General features: G+C 51.1%; 2 protein-coding genes and 2 non-coding genes across 7 annotated transcripts in view; all 4 read left to right on the plus strand.

The window, feature by feature from the left end:
* The first annotated feature begins 1,863 nt into the window (after positions 1-1,863).
* Positions 1,864-17,284, plus strand: KANSL2 (KAT8 regulatory NSL complex subunit 2). 3 transcript variants are annotated; one of them, XM_030554863.1, is made up of 10 exons: positions 1,864-1,895; positions 2,876-3,133; positions 3,997-4,175; positions 5,269-5,383; positions 5,995-6,158; positions 7,820-7,986; positions 8,887-8,983; positions 11,559-11,812; positions 15,123-15,362; positions 16,467-17,284. In XM_030554863.1, exons 2-10 carry the CDS (start codon positions 2,883-2,885, stop codon positions 16,599-16,601), a joined length of 1,602 nt encoding a protein of 533 aa, XP_030410723.1. In that variant the 5' UTR covers positions 1,864-1,895; positions 2,876-2,882; the 3' UTR covers positions 16,602-17,284. The 3 variants fall into 3 exon arrangements, with proteins under 3 accessions (XP_030410723.1, XP_030410725.1, XP_030410724.1); XM_030554865.1 differs by lacking the exon at positions 1,864-1,895 and adding an exon at positions 1,917-1,994; XM_030554864.1 differs by lacking the exons at positions 1,864-1,895; positions 15,123-15,362 and having other exon boundaries at positions 2,469-3,133.
* LOC115649563 lies at positions 9,077-9,213 on the plus strand. The gene has a single exon (XR_003999876.1). It is a non-coding gene; the product is annotated as a small nucleolar RNA SNORA2/SNORA34 family (small nucleolar RNA).
* On the plus strand, positions 16,104-16,240 carry LOC115649564. The gene has a single exon (XR_003999877.1). It is a non-coding gene; the product is annotated as a small nucleolar RNA SNORA2/SNORA34 family (small nucleolar RNA).
* Positions 17,281-20,281, plus strand: part of NCKAP5L (NCK associated protein 5 like) — a 37,124-nt gene continuing 34,123 nt past the window's right edge. Inside the window, exon 1 of one of the 2 annotated variants that reach the window (XM_030554857.1) lies at positions 17,281-17,357. In XM_030554857.1, the coding sequence (XP_030410717.1) occupies positions 17,281-17,357 (77 nt within the window). The other variant, XM_030554856.1, reaches the window with a different exon arrangement.

Consider the following 20,281-nt stretch of genomic DNA (forward strand, 5'->3'; position numbering starts at 1 on the left):
TTTGGGCGGTGTCCGCTGGCTCCCTTGACACCTTTTGAGGAGCAGTGGGCGCTGTCAGGGGTTCTCTGCTCGGTATCCCCATCAGATTCCCTTCTTATGACCCTTTGACTGCACTCCTGTCCCTGTTCTTTTATTAGTTGTCCCCCGTAATCAGTGGGTTCTGTGGTCCTGTGGGTCCTCCCCTTAGGCTCGGGGGGGATCCTTTAGCAGTGGGCGGGCACCGGAAACCCAATAGATACTCCTGAGTCTGCCCCAGACTTTGTTGCTGTTCCTCAGTTTCCCATACTGAAAGTGGGGAGGGGAGTGTCAGCCTCCCAGCTTGGAGGCTGAGTTAATGAGGGTTTGACAGGGCTGGCTGGGGAAGTGCCACTTGTTAAGACTCCTGCAGGAAAAAGATGGTGAGTAAACTACTGCAAGAGGAAAAACCCTCCCTGATCTCATCTGTTCTGTTATAGAAAAATAGGAAGCTCCTGACTGCATGTAATTGCAATAGTGTGCTCCTTCCCTCTTGCTGTGCAGCGTTCCCTATTCAGCGCCTTCATTATGCTGAAGGCTGGAGCTTCAGCCTGACAAGCCTGATAGTGAATTTATAGGCTAGAAGGACTGGCTCAAGCCTAGTTGGTGCAGTGGACAGCTGGAATTTGCTTCCCTCCCAGTGACTCTGAGTGTGGTCCAAGACAGGTATTTTATCTAGCTAGGCACAGCTAATTGTAGCTGTGTGATATGAAGTAAAGGTGTGAAAAATCTGGATGGAGTGGGGGGTAATAGGAGCCTATATAAGAGAGAGACCCAAAAATCAGGACTGTCCCTGTAAAATGGGAACACCTGGTCACCCTGGCAGTAACAGACAATTGTTCTTGTCAGAAACACATAATTAAGGGTTAATGCCTCATTTACCTGTAAAGGGTTGAGAAGCTCAGTAAACCTGGCTGACACCTGACCAGAGGACCAATAAGGGGACAAGATACTTTCAAATCCTGGTAGGGGGGGAGTCTTTGTTTGTGCTTTTTGTTTTGGGGGTGGTTCTCTCTTGGGACTAAGAGGGACCAGATGTCAATCCAGGCTCTCCAAATCTTTCTGAATCAGTCTCTCATGTTTCAAACTTGTAAGTAATAGCCAGGTAAGGCATGTTAGTCTTATTTTTGTTTTCTCAACTTGTAAATGTTCCTTTTTGCTGAGAGGATTTTACCTCTGTTTGCTGTAACTTTGAACCTAAGGCTAGAGGGGGTTCCTCCAGGCCATATGAATCTGAGTACCTGTAAAGTGTTTTCCATCCTGATTTTACAGAGATGATCTTTACTTTTCTTTCTTTAATTAAAAGCTTTCTTTTTAAGAATCTGATTATTTTTTCCTTGTTTTAAGATCCAAGGGGTTTGGATCTGGACTCACCAGGGAATTGGTGAAGTCCCTCACGGCAATCCAGTGAGGGGAAAGTTTTGGGGAGACAAAAAAGTGCTCCAGACACTGAAATTCTGGATGGTGGCAGCGTTACCAGATCTAAGCTAGTAATTAAGCTTAGACGTGTCCATGCAGGTCCCCACACTTGTACCCTAAAGTTCAGAGTGGGGAAGGAACCCTGACAGTTCTACTTAAAAAAGAACCCCCTACCCCCAGTCATACCCTCCCCCAGCCATAGCCATCTCCTGCCCCCCAGCCAGCCCAGCTCCCCCCAGCCATACCCTCCTCCTCCTCCTCCTCCAGCCAGCCCAGCCCTCCCCCCAGGGCCGCTCCCCCCACGTGACTATCCCTCCAAGGGGCCGGCCCTGGCTGCCTGACTGATGGATCTCTCCTCCAATGGCCGTGGGGGACCGCCTCCCTCTCGTTCCCGGATTGGCGGCGGGTTGGGCCAATGGCGCTGCGGGGGAGGGTGCCGGGCCGTTCTGGGCGCGACCGAGGTAAGATGGCGGTGGCGCTTCCTTGTTCGGGGGACGGCGCGGGCCCACCCCCCCCCGCAAGCAAAATGGCGGCGCCGTGGGGGGCGGGGGGAACCTGAGGTCAGCCGTGGGGTTATCCAGTGAGGGGGCGGGGGGAGCAGCCTGGGGGTCAGTGCGGGGGGGCGGGGAGTGGGGGAGTCGGGGGGGGTCAGTGCGGGGAGCTGCCCGTGGGGGGGGTGGGGGAGGCTGGAGGTCAGTGAGAGGGGGTCCGGGGAGGGGGGGAGCCTGGAAGTCAGCCCGGGGGGGGCGGGGAGCTGCCCGTGGGGGAGCCTGGAGGTCAGCCCGGGGGGGGTGGGGAGCTGCCCGTGAGGGGGAAGTGGGGGAGTCTGGAGGTCAGTGCGAGGGGGGCCCGGGGAGGGGGGAGCCTGGAAGTCAGCCCGGGGGGGGCGGGGAGCTGCCCGTGGGGGAGCCTGGAGGTCAGCCCGGGGGGTGTGGGGAGCTGTCCGTGGGGGGGGAGTGGGGGAGTTCATCCCGAGGGGGGAGCAGCCCCTGGGAGGGAGGGGGGAGTCTCAGGCCGGGTCCCCCCCCCCCGTGGGTGTTTTATGGTCCCATCCCCTTGTGGGGGTTGGAAGCCCTGGCTCTGACTGGGGCCCTGAGCCCACAGCAGGGTGTTGGGGTGAGTCTTGCCGGGAGGGCAAAGTGGGGCCTGGTTCTCTGGGGCAGGGGCTGTGATGCAGGTGGCTCACCCCAGAGGGGTTATCTGGAGAACAGACTTTCTGTGTGTGCCCGCACCCAAATGGCAAAGAGTTTGCGTTGGGGCCCCCCCGACTTCTCCGTCCTCTGCTGCTCGGGGGCCCCCACTCACAGACAGGGACTTCTACTGAAACAGCAAATAATTTGGTCTCATTTCCCTTTGATGATGATAGCAGGGGCTGGTCAGTTATACTAGAGTCTGGGGGTTGCTCCGGCTCTAACAATTAGCTGTGTGTATCTGTTGCAAGTGTTGGCATGAACAGAATTCGGATCCACGTCTTGCCATCAAGTCGGGGGCGTCTTACCCCTGTGCCAAGGCCCCAGGAACCCTTGTCGTGTGCTTTCAGTCACCGCCAGTGTTCCCAGCCTCGGCTAGAAGGGCAAGAGTTCTGCATTAAGCATATCCTTGAAGACAGGAATGCTCCCTTCAAACAATGCAGCTACATCTCCACTAAGAATGGGAAGAGGTGTCCAAATGCTGCTCCCAAAGCTGAGAAGAAGGATGGGTAGGTACCCACCACATCATGGTTACTGCTGTCTCTAGCTAGGCATGGAACTAAAGTGACCTGGAGGGAGTATCTTGTCAGGCGAAGGATCTGTCCCCTGGCTAAGGCATAGTGCTAGGAGCTTTGAGTTTTATTCCTAGTTAGGCTGCTTTCTCATTGTGTGACCTTGAGGAAGTCACTTTGCCTCTCTGAGTCTCCCTTTAGCCATCTGCAAAGTGAGAACAGTAATCGTCTGGCAGAGGGATTAAGAATTCATTAATGCTTAAAAAGTGATTTGAGATCCTTGGGTGAAAGGTGCTGGAGAACTGTGTAGTGTTTATTGATGTGTTTGTTCCCTGGTGCTGGCATCACTGCAACAAAACTTTATCTTCAGTAGTCATAGCATCAGTTCTGAAATATCTACACCCTCTGAGATCACAAAGATTTGTATCCTCAGATCTTTGAGTGGGTCCTTGTGAGATAAAGATGTTCAGTCCTGTGCATGTGGGCCTCTTTGTGTGGACATTAAAAATCTTTGGTCAGTTTTTTGAAAGAGTGAGGGCTTGCCCCCATATTCTTTGCCCCAAAATTCCTTCCCTCACCTCACTGCTAGGCCATTGCCACCTCCATGCCAGAGGTGACTGCATTTCAGTGGTTGTGCATGTAATTTGTAAATTACGTGGGGTCCTTTGGTAGTATAGGAACTATAGAAATGACTGTTAGAGTTGCTTGAATTTATCATTGGCATCGGAGGAGTGGAGTGCATTCTACTCCTTTTCCAAGCCAAGTGTCATGAATGCTTCTTGCTCTGTTGCTATATTTGCCTTGCTGGTTGGAAGTGGTGAATTCCGCGAGCCAGACAGCATTTTGTTTTGTCCCATCAGTGTATCGTTCTGTGCTGAGCATGCCCGCAGAAATGCTCTGGCACATCAAGCCCAGATGAAGAAATCCAACCCCGGACCCATGGGTGAGACTCTTCTTTGCCAGCTGAGCTCTTACGCGAAGATGGAGCTGGGCTCCCAGACTGCAGAGAGCAGCCGCAGTGAAGCTAGTAGAATTCTAGGTAAGAGCTTTGAATGAAATAGACAAGAAGAAAGAATTTGGGGGAAGCCTTCTTCTCTGGAGCTAAAATATGAGAGGAACCAGCAACAAAGTCACCCAATTTAATCCTGGAAAGGGAACAATCCCAAAGAATCTGGTTAAAAACATGATGTCCCATGAGAGAGACTTTGCTCAGTGGACCTGGATCGAGGATCCATACTTAAGTCACTTCATCTTTCTGGACTTAGGTTTTCCCCTCCTGTAAAACATGGGACAACCCATCAGAGTGAAGTTGTGAAATTGAATTAGTAAACATCTGTTGGAGTGCTCCTCCTATTATCCTATCCGATGAATCCCCTTCCTTCTCCATCTTGCAGGTTCTGTGCCCTAGTTCTGTGGTTCTCAACCTTTCCAGAGTACTGTAACGCTTGCAGGAGTCTGATTTGTTTTGTGTACCCCCAAGTTCCACCTCACTTAAAAACGACTTGCTTACAAAATCAGACAAAAATACAAAAAGTGTCACAACCACACTGTTACTGAATAATTGCTTATGTTCTCATTTTTACCACAGAAAATAAAATATTTATAAAATAAATCAATTGGAATATAAATATTAGACTTAAATTTCAGTGTATGGTACATAGAGCAGTATAAATAAGTCATTGGTCTGTATGAAATTGTACTTTGTATTGACTTTATTAGTGCTTTTCATGTAGCCTGTTGTAAAACTAGACAAATATCTAGATGAGTTGATGTACCCCCTGGAAGACCTCTCTGTACCCCTGCTTGAGAACCGCTGCCTTAGTAAATGGACACAACTAGCTTCAGGAGGTGCAGCTTCTGTCCTGCAGGGTCAGCTCAGCAGGGAGCAAGCCAGCAGTCCTCAGGTTTCTTGGTAGGGGAGATGAGTATTCCATGGGAACTGTGTATTTTGACAGCCCAGATTTAATTAGTGACTTTCCTGTTCAAACCCTGGCGCTTACCCTACTATTTGGGGGTTGGGACGTCTGTGATGTGACCTCTTTGTCTCTTGAAGAGCTTGGTTGTGCTTGAGTAACAGCCGCCTGGAAGTGGGGCTGAATGGCCTGCTTCTGTAATGGCTTCTTTCCTTTCAGACGAGGACAGCTGGAGCGATGGAGAAGAAGAACCTGTGACCGTGGATCAGACGTGGCGAGGGGACCCGGATAGTGAAGCTGAAAGCATCGACAGCGATCAGGAGGACCCTCTGAAGTAAGACACATTGTGAATGCCTGTCAGTTGTATAGAATGGGAATGCTGCGGCAGGATAATAATAATAATTTAGATCCTTGTTAAAAGACAGTTCTAGGAAGAGACACGGCATGTTCAGTAATGCTACAGCTAAGAACTACAAATGTTCTTTCTTGTGAGTTACACCATGTGCTGATTTCCAGATAGACTCAGGAAGAAACTCTTCCTGTGAGGTATGATTGAAAAGAAGCTGTTGCCTTTTTTGTGTGACATATCTGGTGTTAGCCCTCGTTGGAGAGTGGGTACTGGGCTAGGTGGGCCATTATTGGTCTGTTCTAGCCTGGCCAATGTGGTGATCAGTATTATGAAAGATGCAGAAGAAAATCCTGCATTGCTGCAGTGTGACTAAGTCAGTCTTGTATATCTCTAGAATTTCACCACCTCCACTCCCCGCCCTTAGATTCCTACCACTGGCTGGCTTGCAGGTCTCACTTATTGGTTAGATAGCTTCATCCTGCCTCTGGGCTACCTCTTGTCTGGTGGTATCTCAAGGCTATTGGCTAGCATCTATAAAGCTCTTATCTCGTTGTCCATCACTTGTGACCTATTGAATTTGGTCCCTGTTGGTACAGACATGCTGGCGTGTACACAGCTGAGGAGGTGGCGTTGATCATGCGTGAGAAGCTGATCCGTTTGCAGTCATTGTACATAGACCAGTTCAAACGACTCCAGCACCTCCTGAAGGAGAAGAAGCGTCGATACTTGCACAGCCGTAAGGGGGAGCATGAAGCCGTAGGCAAGTACTGCTCCAGGAAGCCACAGCTCTGTATTCCTCTGGCCCCAGGGCACAGCACACGTAGAAGCCACACACAGACCTTTGTTTCTTAGAGGCGATTTCAGTTCTTCCGTGTGCCTGCGAGTGATGGTATTTGTGTTGTGTGTGGTTGACCAAGTGCTTGAAGATTGGTCTCATGGTGGGTATGAAGGTTGCCCAATTTCTTTGCTGTTTGCGGTGTTGGGAGGAAACAAGCCTGCAAAACCTAAACTCTAAGAGAAAAATGATTTTCTGTATGGGATTTCCTGTTTTTGTTTTTTAATAAACAAAATGTTAGGGTGTATAAGTCCTTGTCTACACTAGAAGACAGGGCCAGGCAGAGGCAGCCAATCAGGGCCAGGCAAAGCCCTATATAAGGGCTGCCTAGAAGAGGAGAAGTCAGTTGCTCCCTGGTGGGCAAGAGAGAAGGACTGGCTCCTGAGGAAGGAGCTAGCACCTTGGACCAAGCAGTGCTGTGTAGGAGCAACAGTTAAAGCTCTCTCTATTGGGAAGATAATGTGTTAAATGTATGAGAGAGAGTTATTTCCCTGACCAGCTCCACTCTCTGGGCCCTCGTTCCGTCTCCATCCCTGCTTTTTACATTCCAGGCAGATGGCACGCTCTGGTGCATCCATCCCATGGCCTTCACTTTCCCTGATGGATATCTTCTTCCAAACTTTGTTTAATTTCACGTGCATACACTGTTACACTTGTAAAAACCAAACATACAAAATGTATGCTGATAAAACTTATGTGCTTATCGTTTACAAAAAGAAAACAGTGGAGAGAAGCAGGGGTGGCAGTGGGGCATCCTAAGGTCTGCAGGAGAGGCGCTTACCTCCTGCCGACTTCCTGAGGTCTAGAAGATGATCTTTGAAGGCAGTTGTTTTTATAGTTCAGCTAGTGAAATATTGCGTCATATAGCCGGCTGTGCTGCAGAGCCGCATGAAGAATGCCTTCACTGTCATCTTCTCCATGGGTAACTTATCATGGAAAAATACATGATGTGACCCATTCTGTGACAAAAATAATAGACTATTATATGCAGCAATATTTTATAAAAGATTTTATAAACCGATAACTTGATGAAAAAAGTCCATGACGAACAGTCAGGTAAATGCAAAGTTATAAACATTTACATCACAACATTTGCACATTAATAAACTTTAAAAATAGCCCATGTAGTCAACTTTGGAATAATCTATAAGCCAAGTCCAACTGCAGTTCTAATTGCAGGAATTCTTATGCTATAGTCCAAATACAGGTTTGACCCATCAACAGTTTCAGAAAGGGAGGAGCCCTGTAAAGATGCTTCCAGACTAACCGACTGACTTAAAGCTCCTTCTGTGCCCCTGGAGTAAGTGGGGTGAGCTTGCTGGAGGCTGCACTGTGCTATTCATTGCAGAGCTCAACCCCACCACATTGTGGAGCTGTTCAGTACCTCTCTAAGCAGGGAGTGGGAGGCCCTCCATAGCCAGTTAAATGGTCTGTCTCCCTGCATAGGAAATCCACCCCCAGTCCTGTTTAGTAGCGAACAATGGAGTCATCTCTAAACAGAGGAGTTTTGTTTAATCTGACTAGGACACTGCAGCAGTCTGGACAATGTTGTGTAATGCCGATTACCTTCTGTCTGTGTCTCCCAGGGAGCAGCCTTCTGACAGGCCCCGAGGGGCTTCTGGCCAAGGAGCGCGAGAGCCTGAAGCAACTGAAGTGTCTCCGACGCTATCGGCAGCGCTATGGCGTGGAGGCCCTGCTGCATCGCCAGCTGAAGGAGCGTCGGATGTTGGCGACTGAGGGTGCGGCCCAGCAGGTACTTCATGCTGTAGATACAGGGAGTTCTGATCTCAGGCCTGTTTGGGTTCCAGATTCGCTTAGCTCCCAGGTCTCCTCTCCCTCCCCTCCTTGTGGGGATCATTCCAGCAAGTTGTATGTAGTTCCAGCCCTGCCAGATTTTCCATTGTAAAGCCCTGTCCATGCGGACATGTACATCAGCTGTAAATACTCACTCCTGGCAGACGTGCGGCATATAAAACCTCCGCCAATGAGTGTGGAGTTCTCTTGGGGTTGCTTTTATTAAAGGCACAGGAGCACTTATAATGTAGGCCCAAAATGTAGATCATGAGAATTATTCCCTTTAAAGAAAGGGGGTGGGCGAGAGGCTAAACTGAGTAGGAATAGATTTTTATCACTTGTCATTACATGGAAATTCTTTTTTTGTTGGAGTAAGGAGAGTTGAACATTCCTTGGGAGCCCAAATGTAGCCACCTTGTGTTGTGCAGGAGAAGCTGAAATTGAAATTGACTGAGGCAGTTGTTTCTGTATTACCGTTTTGAAAAAAAAAAAAAAAAAGGCTACCTAAATGTTTGAATGAAATTAGAGGGTGGGACTGATTTTCAACTCTCAGTGGAGTGGGTTCAGCCTTTCCGTAATGACACCTCACTCCCCTGCTAAAAAAAGCAATCTGGGAACGGCAGGCTGATTTGCAACCTCAGGCTGCGAATCCGTGCGCTAAGGCAAGGAAGTTCAGTATCTGCCTCAGAACTTGAACTCTTACTGATGACAAAGTCAACAAACAGCACACGCCCCCATGGTGGAAGGTGGCTCTAATAGCTGAATGCGAGAGTCCCGTAAAGTGGCAGGTCTCTCTGCAGTCAGCAGCTGGGCAGTGCTCCTGTGTGGCTCTGATCTGTTCTCTTGGGCTCCTTTCCAGGCGCACACCACTCGTTCCAGCCAGCGGTGCTTGGCCTTCGTCGATGATGTTCGATGTTCCAGTCAGTCTCTCCCGATGACCAGACACTGCCTCGCTCGTATCCTTTTATCCTCCCATCTGCAGTGAGCTGCACATGTGACTGTGCCCTGGTAGCATGATGTGTACTGGGGTGTTTTGATCCTCATTTCTATGGGCCCTGAATCAAGGCCATCGGTTTGCTGTAGCCGTTGGTTTCAAGCCGGAGCCCAGAGGAATGCCTCCCCATGGTCTGTTGGCTGTTCCAGAGCCTCTGACAGGGAACAGCCAATTCAGTTGGAAGCAACAAGCAAACCGTGGAAGATTACAAGACAGCCACAGGCTAATTTCCAGCTGTGTTAAACTAAGATGGAAGTAAATTGATCTTTAACTCATACAGTGTAATCCTTGAAGAATCCTGGCTATGGATGCTGATAAACATCTAGAACAAGGAAGTATTGGGTGGAGCCTTTTGTGAGTTAAGAATAAATCTTAGCTCCACTGGGAATTGTCATGGATCCCTGGATCTGCCCTGTCTGTCTTGGATTCCGTGGGGGGTGCTGTTTATTTAAGTGCACGTCCACACTGAACAGTGAGTCTCACTGTCTCCATGCCATGTTTGTCTGACTTCAGAGCAAGTCTGCTTGGCTTACAGGTAAAACGGTGGGCCAGCCCTGCAGATTCCCACTGGGTTCTTTCCAGCATCTAGATCCCCACAGTAATAAGCCACATTCGGCCCCCGGTTACACCTGTAGGGGTTTACACTGAGGTAACTAGAGGTGGAATTTGGTGCTGCATTCAGAGCTCAGTTTTAGCAGTTGTTGCTGATGTGAGCCAGAGTAAATTCCAGCTCCCTCTCCTAGAGTCATGTTGGCTAAGGGGGGCTGGCAGCAGAGGAAATTATTAACTTTGTTTTGTTACTAAAGTCAGCAGATCTGAGTCTGATTACACACAGGGAACAGGTGTGTGGCACAGGAAATGGCCATTGTTTCTCTAGGATAAATACCCTTAAAATGGCTTAACTCAGGAGACATTTGCAGCTGGCTAGCTCAGAGCAGTGCAGGCGATGAAAGGACTGCATAAAAATGTCGTCTTATGTCTGATTCATGTCTGCTATTTAGTGGAACAAACAAGATTTTACTTTGGTCAGCCCTGCTGAGCTGATAGTTATAGGAAAACCATCTGTAATCTCTTCTGCTTCGTGCATCATTGATAGACTCCTTGGCTCTGTTTGGTATTCAGGAAACTAGATTGTTGGTAATGATGTGTGAAACAGACAGAACCCAGCTGGATTCTCCTGTTCCAGGTGGGATTGGTGAGTTTTTAAATCATGTTTTGACCTGTAAACTAAGCATTTGATCTAGAGTCACTGAGAGAGATTAAAATCTGGAGCCTCACCTTGCTGTTTATACAGAGCCTCTTTTCTGATGGCATCTGGTAAACCTAGGCTCTTCTGGTGTAGGCTGCATAGGGATTCCGTTCGTCTGAATTACTAGCTTCTTTAAGTCTGACCAGGGATCTTGTCTGTGTATTAAGAGATTCGTGTGTGTGTGTGTGGAGGATTTAAGAGGAAATGGTCATCTTGAAATCTAGTCAACTTCAAAAAATGAGTTAAAAGCTCTTTTTTTCAGGTCCTTTGCCTGCACTGGGAGTTCCCTGCCAGTTTGTGGTTTTACAATCTCTGTGTTTTTATTGTTTTTCTCTCCCTTGTTGCCATGCATAAAAAGGGACACCGTGAAAGTAACTATGCACAAAGACCTAGTAACTAGTTACTTTTGTGTGCCTCGACTTTGTGAGTGGGTCTGACTTGAAACACCTTAAACAAGTCCGATTTCTCCAAGAGTGCTGAGCGCCCAGTCTCTGAAAATCCATTTAAGCACCCAAGTCACTAGTCGTTTGGGTTGGAGTGCTGTCATCTGCAAAATGAACAAATTGGGGGGAAATTGCTCTAATTTGTCACTTACCGTCCTCTCAGGAGTTCTCTGTAACAGTAATAGGCCACAAATTACTGATGGGGGTGTGATTTTACATTTGGCAGAGTTCCTTTAAGTGGTCTTCAAAGGGGATTGTTCTTGTTCTAGTTTCAGTAGTGAGTGAGTGGCAGTCCCCAGCGACTGTCTGCTGCTGGACAGCCTTAAAAGTAGGATGCCATTGGAGCTATGGTCCGTTTGTGATTAAAGGCAGGAATCCCATTTGTACTATTGGCAGCAATAGTTTTTCCTCTAGGCACTTCTAGGAACAGAAGGAATGAAAATCCAGAACTAAATTCCTAGAGTTGGAAAAAGCTGTGTGCGTGCTGGTATAAACACTGAGATCCCTGCTGCATGGTAGATGTTACGGGTTGTGCAGATACTTATGATGTTTTCAGTGGCGCATTACATTGCATTCATAACACTGCCCATCTGAGGGTCTGGGTGGGAGCTTTACAAGCATTCAGCTGAGCCTCATAACCTGCCCACCAAGGTTGTCAATAATATCCCTGTTTTACAGCTGGGGGGCACGCACACTTGGCCAAGGTCGCTGAGCAACTGGGGACTAGATCCCTTGTCTCTTGAGTCTGTGCTTTGGCCTCTGCTTTGTGTCCCAGGACAAGACACCTTTTGGTAGCAGGTTTCTGTGCCAGGCTCTGTGCGTTCCCCTTGACTGTATTGTCCCAGATATTTGTCAGGACACCAGTCAGACGTTGTTTAAGCTGTGCCAAGGGTCGGAGGAAGCGCCCTGCGACAAGCCAGTTCCTGTAAGCCTCTCTGAGAGTCCCTGCTGCCCGCTTCATCTCCAGCTGCCGCCTCAGATGTACGTACCCGAGCAGGTGCTCTCTGTTCCAGAGGAGCTGGACGCTGCCCCCACGGATCTGTACTTGAGCACTGCTGAGCTCCAGCCCACCGAGAGCTTACCCCTGGAGTTTAGCGATGTAAGTTGGAGCAGCCACATGGTGCGCTGTAGTGCGGCGTGCAGGCATGATGTCCTCCAGTGAACGGAGGCGAAGAGCATTGCTGTCATCGTTAACAAGTGTTAAAATATCGTGTGGGGGAGGGATGGGGCTATAGAGCAACAGATCCAAATGCCTTTGCAAACCACAGAACCTGGTATCGTTGAAAAGCGGCCATCTCTAGGGAAGAGAGCCAGCAGTGCCCTGCATGACATTGGGGTGTACAGGTAGTGAAGTCAGACCCCCTACCCTTAGGAAAAGAACCCTGGGATCTTTAGCCTCCATGCTGAACAAGCAGGATCTCTAGTTTTGAGGGATTCCTGAAAGGTCTGGACTCAGAATACGGTGCCTAGGTATCGGTACCTGTGATGATGTGGGTTTTCCTGCTCATCTAAGCGGTTACATTGAAACTGGACAAAGTTCTGAAAAGGGCAACAAAAATGATGAGGGGGATGGAACGGCTGCCATATGAGGAGAGATTAATAAGACTGGGACTTTTCAGCTTGGAAACGAGACGACTAAGGGAGGGGATATGATAGAGGGCTATAAAATCATGACTGGTGTGGAGAAAATAGATAAGGAAATGTTATTTCTCATAACACAAGAACTAGGGGTCACCAAATAAAATTACTAGGCAGCAGGCTTAAAACAAAAGGAAGTATTTTTTCACACAACACACAGTCAACCTATGGAACTCCTTGCCAGAGGATGTTATGAAGGCCAAGACCATAACAGGATTCAGAAAAGAACTAGCTAAGTTCACGGAAGATAGGTCCGTCAATGGCTATTGGTCAGGAGGGACAGGAATGGTGTGCCTAGCCTCTGTTTGCCAGAAACTGGGAATGGATGACAGGTCACATGATGATTCCCTGTTCTCTTTATTCCCTCTGGGGCCCCTGGCATTGGACGCTGTCGGCAGACAGGACACTGGGCTAGGTGGACCTTTGGTCTGACCCAGTCTGGCCGTTCTTATGTTACAAGTAGGAACAGTGGGGTGAGCTGAGACTGGAGTTTAAGCCTCTCCTGCCACTTGCCTAGGGAGACCAGGTAGCAAGTATGAAAAATTAGGACCGGAGGGGTGCAATAGGCACCTCTGTAAGATAAAGCCCCCACTATCAGGACAGTCACGATAATACTGGAACACCTGGTCTCCCTGCACTTGCCTTTGGCTGGTACTTCAATCACTTCCTTGTTTTGTTTCTAATCCTTGAAGAAAGAACCGTCTCGTGAGATGTGAGAATTCAGAGGGTTTGGGAAATATTTCTTCTGGGGGGGGTTTAACCTGATTGCTCCTTTGCAACTGCTGGTCTGTTTAAATCCGTACTTAGGGGCTTTTTTTAAAAGCGGCTTTTTGTGTCTATCCCATAAAGGATGCACAAGGGTTTTAATCCTTGGATTACTGGGATGTCCTGCATGCGGGTTAAGCCTCCATGTTGAAAAATCCTAATGAAATGTATTTAAACAAATATATTGCAGGTGCTCTGAACTATCTTCTGAATGAGACATTTCTTGCTTTATAAATCAGATATTACCAAACTCTCTGCACACTTTATCCCAAAGCAGACTTTTGGAATCAACTTAAAAATAGCTGGACGGGAGTGCTGAGCGAGCCTCCTTTAGCCATAGGGACCCTAGAAGCCATGGCATTAATATAGGAGGCCATATGCCACCGGTCCAGCGACTCAAAAGCCCCTGAGTGCTGAAGCTGCTTGTTAGGAACCTATATCAGCTGTGGCTGCCATAAAGGCGTGAGCTGACAGCCGTGAAGGTCAACGGAGCCTTTCCGTTGACTGCCGTGGGCACTGGGTCAGTTTTCTTTGCCCTGGGGTTTGAATGTTCACATGGCAGAACTGGCCTGCTGATGCGTGCAAGAACAGTCTTTAGGGGAGGAATTTTCTCAGGGCAGAAACGTGTTGGAGCTGGAGCTGTGACTTCTCTTGGCCGGTGCGGGACATTAATGGCTGTTCAGACAGGAATTCAGGAGCCTTGTCTCTCCTTCTGGCCTGGCTGTGGACTGCTTTGGAACAGCCCGACTAGCATGTGTGATTCTCCATGCTCTTGAGATAAGCAAGGGTCTGCCTTGCTAGAAGCACACAAGTGATCAGAGACCCAGGGCGCCTCGTACTGGAGTTCATTCTGTCAGAGGGATCCCAGAGGGAACCTTTCCACACTCCTGCTTGAAAGGACTCAGGCCTTTGTCAGCATCCAGAGCCTCTGCATTTTATCTAGTGTAACGTGATCCTGTTAACATGTCCCTCTGCAGCAGGACTGGCTCCAGGCACCAGCTCAGCAAGCAGGTGCTTGGGGCGGCATGTCGGGGCCGAGGTGGGGGTAGGTAGATTTTGCAATGGTGCCTGTCCGGCACCCAGAGAGGGCTCTGCTGGAGTGTGATAATCTGGGTGGGGCCTGTGAGGCCCCTGAGAGATTGAAATTAGATCCTCACCCAGACCTATTGCCCTCACCCCTTAGTTGGGTGCTCGCCCCTTCCTGGTCATCCAGTTTGTGGGACAATGGTAGGTCATGTAGGGCTACAGATCTCTGGGTCCTCAGATGTCTTCAGTGGAAGTTCAGCATTTCCATCCCAGATTGAAATGCTGCTGGGGGGAGGCAGATTTCTTTACTGGCTCAGCATGCTTTGCGTGCTGCACCCAGAATTCCAAACTCTTGGTTATCAAAGAAGGGAAGCCGCAGACAGGCTGGGTTCTCTTCACACTGGCACGGTTTGGAGGAAGAGAGAAACTGATCTGAGAGCGAGTCTGGAATTCTTGGTGTCCCAGTGCATGCTGCTCCGACTTCCTCTCTCGTGCTTACAACAGGGCTGAACCATGTTGACATGGGCCATTGTGGGGGAAGCTTGCCGTACCACTGTCTTTGCCTGCCCTGCGGTCAGAGGATTTGGTCTTCAAGGCCAACAGTCACCCACCCCTAAAGGCCTCTAATAACATGGCCAAGTTGGGAGGAAGATCTTGAGGAGCTGGAATAGGATTGTTCCTGCCTCCCCTGCCTTCCGTATAATCTGTGTTTTCTAGCAGCCTGATGGACTTAGGAACTACTCCATATGGTAGCAGGGACTGCGTGGGCTCAGCCAGCTTGACTGCTCCCTTTGGATTCTCCCAGGGCTTTGAGACTCGCTTAGCCCTGCAGTGGAGCTCTGGGTGCCCAGCATTCCTAAACTCAGGCACCTGGTCTCTGCCCTGTGATGTAAGTGGGTAATGTGGAAAGGGGGCCCAAATCTCGCCTCTGTAGTCCACGAAGCCCCTTGAAGCCTGCTGGTGGGTGTTTTCTCTTGCAGGACTTAGACGTGGTGGGAGATAGCATGCAGTGTCCCCCTTCCCCTCTGCTCTTTGAGTCCTCCGGGCCCCAGGAAGATCAGGCGATCAAAGATATTGCCGAGGCTGCTGTAGACATACTGGCCCATGAAGAACCTCCTCAGCCAGGCATCCCGACCCAGGCAACCCAGCTGGACAGAGGGAGCTCTTCTGGCCAAGCCGCCTTGCCAACTGTGGAGTCTCATGCAGAGCCACCCGCCCAGGTAGAGCCGGGGGATGCGCCTGGGGCTTCCAGCCATGAAGCAGGAGCAGGAAAGCTCCCTATCCGGACAATATTTCCCCCCCAGAACTCTATAAGGAGTTGGACGATGAGGGGAGGTGCTACTGGGTCAGCTCTGTATTGGCCAAAGCTCCATGCGGCTACTCTCCCACTCCGTCCAGCCATATTATGCGTGGACGATCACATGTTTCCGGGCATTAGCTGATTGCCTGTAAGGGTCGGGAAGGAACCTTTCCCCTCCATGCGTCGCTGCACAGCTGAGCTGGTGCACTATTTGTGTGTGTTGGGGGGACAGACAGACAGGAGACATCTCTATCGCAGGCATTGGGGTGTGGTCTGCACTGAAGGCCAGGTACCAGGCCAGTGGCCTAAGCTGCTGTGGAAAGTCCTGTCTCTCCGGTGTGGTGATTCCAAAGGAAAGTTTATTCTGTAGTTGTCTTGTTTCTACCTTGCTCCTCCCAGGCATCTCGAACACCCCTCCCTCCCCCCGCGACATCCGGTTCAGACACATCGCTCAGCCAGGAGATTGCTCAAGGATTGGTGTTTTCTCTGGAGGTGGCCCCTGGAGCCCTTTTCCCTTCCCTCAGATTGCTGGGGAGGGCTGGATGCTGCTGCTTCAACAGCTGAAAGGGCTCTCTGGAAAGCTGCTCCCAGCTCTTACCAGCCTGGGGCACTAGGGCCTAAGCTTTGGATTCAAGCTGGCGGTTCTGAAATGCCCCAGCAGCAGGCCCTGAATCAAGGCTATCGGTTTGCTGTAGCCATTGGTTTCAAGCAGGAGCCCAGAGGAATGCTTTCCCGTGGTCTGTTGGCCATTCCAGAGCCTCTGACAGGGAACGGCCAATTCAGTTGGAAGTAACAGTCTGCAAATGGAGGTCTCCACCAGGAGGGGGACAGAAGTGGGAGGGCTGCCGGACTGGAATCGCTCTGGAGCTCCCACCCTACTCTGGCCTGGCTGCAGCGCCTTGTGGGTCCTGTGCTGAATGCTGCTCGCATGCATGTGTGTGAACAATCCTGCTTAGGGCCTGGCTTGCGGTTCCAACTCGGTCAGGTGCTGGGATTGTGACTGTGGGTTTTCTGTCTTTAACAGAGTCACCTGCAGACTGGGGTGGGCAGGCCTGGATCAGAGGAAGACAGGAAGCTGGCAGATGCTGCAGCCTCTACCCAGTCACATGGAAGACTGGCAGCAGCCAATGGGAATCCAGAACCAGCCTTCATCAGCTGATAAGGTCTTGGATTGGAAGTCTTGGCCACCCTGAAACGCACCTGAGCATGAAATACACGTGGCTGACGGAGTGTGGTAACCCAGCGCTTCACCCTTCCACCCGAGAATTGCGGCCAGATCAGTGAAACCGGGGAATGGTGAAATGTCTGGCCAGCAGCTCACGTGACAGGTTCCAGCCTTCCTGCCAGTCCCTCCCTCTCACTCAGTTCTGGTTTCTTTTGGCGAAGCCTGCCAAACGCACAGCAGGCTAGTGAGACTGTGTCACTCCCAGTCAGGGTAGAAGAGACATAGAAAGGCTGGGCGGCTCGTGGGACGCATCCATGGAGAGGGGTAAATGAGCCAAACTGAAAGAGTTTTCCCAGGTGGGGCGGAACATTCTCGAGTCTGCCTTTCAGGGGTGCGTGTGCAAGCCAGAGGCTTGGCTTGTTCTGACTGTAGCACTGTGTACTAAAGCAAGGTTCTCTCATTCTGGTGTGCGACGGCTGTCATTCCTCTGACACTGTAAGCCTGAAATTCTGCTCCTCACCCTAGCTTTAACCGATGGATGAGCCCATAGGTGCTGATCGTGTGTAAAATAACAATGTAGAAATGTGCTGTACAAAGTTTGTAATCGGAAAGGGGAAATTTCCATTCCCCCCCCACCCCCACCCAAAACAGACAATAAAGACATCAGAAGAAAATGACTGTCCATGTTCCTGAGGATTGTCGCCTCCTGCCTCTGCTGCCACACAGTGCGTCGAGATCCTCCTGCGAAAGGTAAAAGGGCTCATAACGCTGTCTGGATTTAGGGGCCTCATTTAAATTTGGGTGGCGAGGGGGTTGATCCTTTGAGTGTTGAAGGAAAAGGGAAACTCTCCTGCTGTCTGGGGCTGTGTACATAAAGCAGAGCAGGAGCTCCAAGAGCAGATGCTCCTGTGGACCTGGGATACTCTCGCTAGTCTGGGAGCAGTTTCATTGTTCTTGAATACTGTGCGTGCACAGAAGATCATCAGAGGGGAGGGAGGAAATGCAACTTCACGTCATCTTGGCCCCTGTGTAACTTGAGAGCAGCCAAAGGAGAGAGACTGCAAGGGCACAGCATCCTCTGTGTTGGGACCATGGGACGTGGGCCTCTGGGGAGTTTGTGGAATGAAAACCATGTGGCCGCAAACCTCCCGAGTCTTGCCATGTCCGGTAAAAATACACACGGTCAGGTTTCACTCCCTCTTACAACGTGAAACCCCAAAAGAGCTGCTGCTGCTCTGTGGTTTGGTGAGAGCGGCGCCTGCGTAGCCCTGCCAGACTTTCCCGTTACAAATCCCCTAGCTCTGCCCACGAGGCCTCGGCCTGGGAGCCAGGGCTGGCGTTTTGTGTAACCTAACCGCACAAGCGACTCCTCAGCTAGAGGAATGGCAGGTTTGGCCCGTCTGAGGCTTTGATTTGATTTGTGTTTAATATTGAACTGTTGCTCCAGCAGTTCCAAAGCCCTGGGCAAGTCCTTTGTATGGCTGGAGCCTGGCTCCCTTCCAGGCATGGCTGCGTTTTGCACATTAGCAACTAAGACTGCCCCTTCCTGCAAACAGCATAGCCGGAGTGCTGACTCCCAGTTCGCTCCGTGCAGGACGGAGCCCGGGGCCTGCCAGTGAGGTCAGACAAAGCCCCTGGTGACTTGAGAGGAAGCAGGAGTGAGCCCTGCACGGAACGGCAAGGATGCTGCCTGCCTGGCAACGCGGAGTCTCAGGCTGCCTGGGGTAGGGCCTGCCTGGCAGTGCATGTTTCAGAAGGCCGAGTGCTTGTTGCCCTTGAAGAAGCCGTGCAAAGGGAGCTTGGGTTAAATACAGCAACACCCGTGCGTCCCCTTGAACGTTTTCCTTTCCCTCCTGCTCCCTTCCTGTGCTGTGCTTCGCCCTGCGGAGAGTCAGTAGCACCCCTCTGTTGTAATCACTCTGGATGCTGCTCTCTAACCTTCCACCACGCTGTGGGGAATTCGTGTTACTGCTCCTGGCCTTGCCAATGGACTGGGCTTGGGGTATTTAGTAGGTGTATGACAGTAGGTCCCAGCAGCCCCTGTCAGAGCCTGAGCCCTCATTGGGCTAGGCACGCTACCCCCAGAATACATGGCCCCTGCCCCAAGGAACTCCGTCTCTGTGGGGTGCTGAGCCTGTGCAGCTGTTCGGGCCCCCAGGGCGCATTCTCCCCACCAGTCCCCTGCAGTGTTTCAAGGGAGGGCAGGCGCCTGGGGGGAGGATGGGTGTGGAGGGAGTAGGGGGCTGTTGCCCTTTCATGGTGCCCGTCTGCCCTATTTACAGGCTGCTGTGCCCCTTTGCCAAGCAGCTAGAGCTAGAGCCCACTTCTCTCCTGGAGCAGGGCATGGACCCCAGGCAACCAGCCTAGCTCCATGTCTGTCCTGCCCCTTACGCAGCTGGGCGGTGCTGGAGGGAGCCTGGATTCCAGGGATGTGGAAGGGAGGGTGGCTGAGCTGTCGGGAAGGAGTGGGGTCAGTGGAGTCCATGAGGAGGCGCTTGTAGGGTGAGTGGAGTGAACTGGCCACGCCCTTGGTGCATGGTTGTCCAGGGGCTCCTCTGCTGGCCCATTATCAGCTGCCTGGAGAGCTGCGGGTGGGGGGACCCCCCCCCAGGGAAGAGCAGCCTGAGCTGCAGGCTTTGCTTTACGCACCTTGGCCTTCTCACTCCTGCTGGAGGCTCCAGCCAACTTGTCACATGAGTTTTGCAAGCCACAGCTGGTTCTGCCTCCCAGCACCATGTGAGCTAGGGAAGGCTGTTCCTGGGCCAGCTCCACGGCCCACACCACCACCTTGATTTCAGCAGAGCTGCATGCGTGCAAAGACCTGACTGCACAGATGCAGGGTCTCAGGGACCTGTCTGCCAAGCACTAAAATGCAGCCACTTCTGGGGTGAAAGGTGGCAGCACATGGCAACGTTAGAGAAGCATAGGAGGGGAAGGGAAGTAGCATCTTCTGGGAGAAGGAGGAGGCAGAATGTAGCTGCTCAAGTGAGAATTTGGCCGGATTCTGGAGCTAGCACCTCTTGAACGGCCCCGTTTGGTTGTGGCTGTAGTTTGGTCTATCTCCTGAATGACGGCAGGCTCCCAGGCCGGAGCAATGGGGTCAGCGCTGGTTCGAGGGGCCCAGGCCAAGCGATCTGCACAGCTCCCTGCAACACCAAGCATTGCTCAGAGCTGTCCTGCTCCTGCCTGATTCCCCTTAGCTTGTGAAACACAGGCGCCTCTAGTTCCTTTAGCAAGCCATGTGCCAGGGCATCCTGCCGACAGGGCCTCTGCCTGGGACCATCTCCCCTCTGGCATCCTGAACCCTCAAAACAGGCTTTCTTGCTGGGACAGAGGCGTGGGGCTTTCAGCTGGGCCATGCAGCGTGGGCGTGATGGGTGCATCTTGCAGACAACCCCTAGGAGCCTTGATGTGAATCTGACTCGCCTGGTGACCTGTCTGGCCGCCAGCTCCTTTGCCCCAGCCCTAGAGGGGGAAAGCACAGAGGTACGAAATCTGCCGGCACACTGGCACGTTGGGCTCTTGGAGACAGGAGGTGGCAGAGAAGGGAAATGTACCAGCGGGTTACAGGAAGGGATGCGCATTGTACCTGCCAGCATCCTGGCCGTGTCTGCGCCTGGCAAAGGTGAGACATCTCCTGGCTCTGCCAGCAGGCCCCTGAAACAGAGTCTTTG

Source organism: Gopherus evgoodei, chromosome 3, assembly GCF_007399415.2.
Source record: "Gopherus evgoodei ecotype Sinaloan lineage chromosome 3, rGopEvg1_v1.p, whole genome shotgun sequence".
Lineage (NCBI taxonomy): Eukaryota > Metazoa > Chordata > Testudines > Testudinidae > Gopherus > Gopherus evgoodei.

Coding starts and splice junctions, on each gene's coding strand:
- KANSL2 (XM_030554863.1), top strand. CDS start 2,883: ATGAACAGAATTCGGATCCACGTCTTGCCATCAAGTCGGGGGCGTCTT. Junction 6,159..7,819: donor GGGGGAGCATGAAGCCGTAG/GCAAGTACTGCT, acceptor TGTGTCTCCCAG/GGAGCAGCCTTCTGACAGGC. Junction 11,813..15,122: donor TACCCCTGGAGTTTAGCGAT/GTAAGTTGGAGC, acceptor TTTCTCTTGCAG/GACTTAGACGTGGTGGGAGA.